The sequence below is a fragment of the Aquila chrysaetos genome, chromosome 12 (genome assembly GCF_900496995.4).
Source record: "Aquila chrysaetos chrysaetos chromosome 12, bAquChr1.4, whole genome shotgun sequence".
NCBI classification, from domain to species: Eukaryota; Metazoa; Chordata; class Aves; order Accipitriformes; family Accipitridae; genus Aquila; species Aquila chrysaetos.
Genome location: NC_044015.1, coordinates 22,028,852 through 22,032,901, shown reverse-complemented (window position 1 = coordinate 22,032,901; position 4,050 = coordinate 22,028,852). Strand labels below are relative to the sequence as shown.

General features: G+C 47.7%; 1 protein-coding gene across 7 annotated transcripts in view; it reads left to right on the top strand.

Moving 5' to 3' along the window:
* The first annotated feature begins 5 nt into the window (after positions 1 to 5).
* Positions 6 to 4,050, top strand: part of SNX7 (sorting nexin 7) — a 42,229-nt gene continuing 38,184 nt past the window's right edge. For all 7 annotated transcript variants that reach the window (XR_005933763.1, XR_005933764.1, XM_030033827.2 and 4 more), the window contains exon 1: positions 6 to 387. Coding sequence is in view for 5 of the 7 variants with exons in the window: in XM_030033827.2 (XP_029889687.1) it covers positions 199 to 387 (189 nt within the window). In the remaining 2 variants the exon portion in view is untranslated. The remainder of the gene's footprint in view (positions 388 to 4,050) is intronic.

Here is a 4,050-nt window from a genome sequence, read left to right as displayed (position 1 = left end):
GGCACGTCCCGGCTCCGCTTCTCCGCTTCCTCCCGCCCCGGCAGGGCGGCCCTCCCGTCGCCGCCGCTTCCACTCCTGCGCACTGTGCGCGCCCCCCGGGCTGGGGCCGGGGCCAGGGTCGGGGGAGCGGCGGGTGGCCAATTGCGGCCCCCCAGGGAGCGGGTCTGGCGGGGCCGTCGCCCGCGCTCGCAGGGAAGGATGGAGGCAGAGGGCCGGGTACCGGGGCCGCCGCTCCCCCCGCCTTCCCTCGGCAGCGGGGGAGAGGCCGAGGCCGACCCCGACCCCCCCGCGGGTTCCCCCGGCGCGGCCCGGGGGCCGCTGCTTGCTGCCGCCGCCGAGGTGCTGGCGTTGGACGATGAGGAGGACGACCTGGAGGTGTTCAGCAAGGTACGGCGGCGCCCTCCCCTCCCCGGGTCGGGTCGGGCCGGGCCGCGCCGCGCCCGGGACGGGCTGCTGGCCGCTCCCTCGCTCGCCGGCACTTCGCCCTGCCGTGCGCCGGGCGCGCGGGGACGGGACGGGAGGGGTCGGGACGTGACGGGACGGGGCGGCCCCACCCCGGGCGGCGATCGCGGCCTCTGCCCGGCCTCTGCCCGCCTGCCCCGCGCTTGGCCGGGCAGCCTCCGCTCCCCGCGCCCGGACGTTGCAGCGCCTGGGCCGGGCAGGTCCGGCTGTCGGCTGCTGCCCAAGGAGAAGTCCCCCGGGGCTCCGGGGGCCGCCGAGCGCTGCCCCAGGCAGCCCCGCGCCCCCAGGCAGCCCGGCCCGCTCAGCGGAGCCGTCGGTGACCTCTCCTTGGGCACGAAAAGGGGGGTTGCTACTGCAGACAAGCGGTGCAAGTCATAACTGCTCTTACCTTAAATTTGAAAAGTAATGTGGGCTCGCCGTAACCTTATCATCATGTTTGTCGTGTACCACGTATCTATCTGTAAATTAAATAAACAGTCGTATTTAGTAATTGAAGTTGTATTTAAATACAAATAAGTATTTCCAAGTTTCAGTTCGAGTTTTCTTTCAAAAGATGAAGGGAAGCCTAGCACCTTCACATAGGATGTTTGAGAAGGTAACATCTGTATGTTGATGAAGGGAATAAAATGAATGTAACTGACGATACATGAGGGTCCACGTTCTGAAAGCACACAGAGTTAGCTAGGTACATGGGCGCCAGTCTTGCCGATATTGCTGATTTCAGTTAAACCAATGAAGTCCGGTGTGGCTACCACGTATGTTGTTTCTCACTTCACACTGATTTGGTTAAGGTGAGACTTAACCTCTTGCCTTCTCAGCCATTAAAGAAGAGAGCATGTCATCAATCTGTCGGCCTTACCAAGGCAGCATCTAAAATACAACGTAAGGACATACAGAGAGCTAAGGTGGAAAAAATACATGTAGGGGGCTAAGGCCCTGCTCACCTTCTGAGACTTCTGAACTGCTATGTGACAGGATGTGTGACATTGGAGAGAAAACAGCAGATATGTTTCCTATTTGAAAATGTGACACCAAATGTTTTTTCAGTAGGACTGATTGTCGTATGAACTAGATGTGTATTTTTTATATTTCTGTAAATGAGATGTATGTTTTGGTATGCATGAGTAAAAACATTGCAATAAGAGCTTCATTCTTAGGAGCTATGTATTTAAACTTTGACTGTAGTAAAATTCTTGAAATTCATGGATTTTAAGGCCAGAAGGGACTATTAGGTGATTTAATGGTCTTCAACATGCAAGAGGTCAGGCTAAATTTCACCAAGTTATTTGTGTTTTTCTGAAGCATAACTAGGGTCTAGCTGTATCATATTTTCTAGAAAAGCACCAGTCTTGATTTGACATAAAGAGATGAATGAGTCACTGAACTTGCATGCAAAAGCAGTGCTAAAATATAATTTTAGTTGTTTGTTTCATACTTTGAATCCTTTTGCTTTTACTAGGTAAGCTCAGGCAGTTCTGCATACAGGTATGTGCCTATCGATACAGTGTATCAACAGTTATGCTGCTCGCTTGTGGAGAGCGATGCTCCTTGGGAGTAAAAAATAAAACCACGTGTAGTTGATACGAGTTACCGCTGCTATATGGCAAATATCTATATCTTTAAATTTCTGCTACCTGGATTCATGCCAAATATTTCATACTTATATTAAATCTTAACTACGATTAATGCATGCCACATGATAACTTATTCCTGTAAACAAGAAAATTTGTTGTACTACGTGAAAATACAGCATTCTTTCCAAAGCTTGGACACCTGCATTTAGTGGTTATATACAGACCAGAAATTCACGGTTTGCTTTCAGGTGCAATTTGAGGGCTGATCTTTTGAGCTGATGAAAATCTGTGAGGTTGATTGGGGATTACACCCCATTTGTTCATGCTCCATATATTCGAGGGAAACTGACAGGCTAAATGTAGCTTCAGACTTAAGTTTTGTAAACCCAATTTTTTCATAACATACTGTTCCAGGACCACCTTATTTTAAATTGTACCTTAATGGGGTTTCTCACACCACTGTCTTTAAGGTAGTGGTATAGCATTTGCAGGCCAAGCGGGACAGCAGCAGCAGCACAGTGCTTGGTGTCTGACACTGACAGCGACTTCATTTTTCTCAGTTTAGTCAATGAAATGTACCAGCTACCAAAATGGTGAAAAATGGGATTCTTAAAAATTGTCAACATCAATACCCTAAGTTATTACTCAAGATGTAAACACGGGGCTTTTATTTTATGAAAATTCATAGACATTTAACCCGATAGTATCATAAACCATTGACCCGGCATCCTGTGACATATCTCAAATGTTACAGACTAGCATCTTCTTTGGCAACTCTGATAAAGCATTTCATGATGTGACTTGCATTTCACTTTATCCTAGTTTCTGTTACCATGGAAAAAGTTCTGAGGTCTTTTTAGCAGAGACAACTTCTGGGGGCTGAGTTATGAGTCACCAAATACAATGTTTTCAACCTGCTTTATTCCATTAGTTTCAAAGTATAGAGTACCACATGTATTGCAATACCCATTCAGTTAATCTTTGTCTTCCTTGTTAACTGATATGGTGACCTGGCATTGACAAAGCTGTCAGCACTTCAGTTAATACTTAAAATCTTTAGTAGCTCTTCTTTCAAACTCTGTTTTACAGTGTTTGTCTCCACTTCATAATTACAGAAAACTTAATTAATGGTATTTCTGGAAAAGACATACATGCCACTTCAGAATTGCATAGAGGCTAATTTTTCTTCCAAAACAAGTTGATCAAGGATTTGAGACTGATTTGTAAGTGAATTTTTCGGCCAAGTAACTATTCTGTCTTCCTGAATCTCTTTGCTTCTTTGAAGAATGCTCCAACAACTAAGCTATTCTCTTATAAGACAAACTCTGCCACCACATCCTTTATCTCCAGACCTGGTTTGGATCCCTGGCCTTAGAAGATTGCAGGCTCTGGATCCTCGCTGGGAGGGAAGGATGGATGGATGAGGCATGGAGGCAACCCTGAATCAGGATCTCTGCTCTGGGGAGGAGTGGTATTTAGGCAAACCCCCAGACTTGATGTCTTCTACAGAGAGCTGCAGGCTCAGCTGTGTGCTCAGCCTACTTTGAGGCTGTTCCTGCTGTATGAGTGTTTACCTTCCCTTATTTATTTTGAAGTCAAATTGCAGCCAAATGTGAGAGTGAGATAGGGTAAGTGCAAGTATTAGAGGAAGGACACCCAGAACAAGGCCCTCATGCTGCCAGGAGCACGTTGATTTTCTGTTTCATCTCCTGGCCAGTAAATCAAAATGCATGAACCTATTTGCTGATCGGCACACACAGCTCTGCTGACTGCTGTCAGTAGTGAAAGGGCTTGGAAGGGAGAAGGGGTACTGCAGGTAGGTGGGGCTGGGGGAGGAGTGGGAAAAGTTACCATTATCTGGGACAGGACCTTGATCCTCTTTGCATGGGTGAAGAGGAAAAAAGTTGTTTGGTTTTTTTTAAAGTTATACAACCCAAGATCTAGAAGAATTGTCTGTTTTTTCTGTGCCACAAAACTCCTGCCCTCATCTGTATGCACACAAAAACATAGTTCC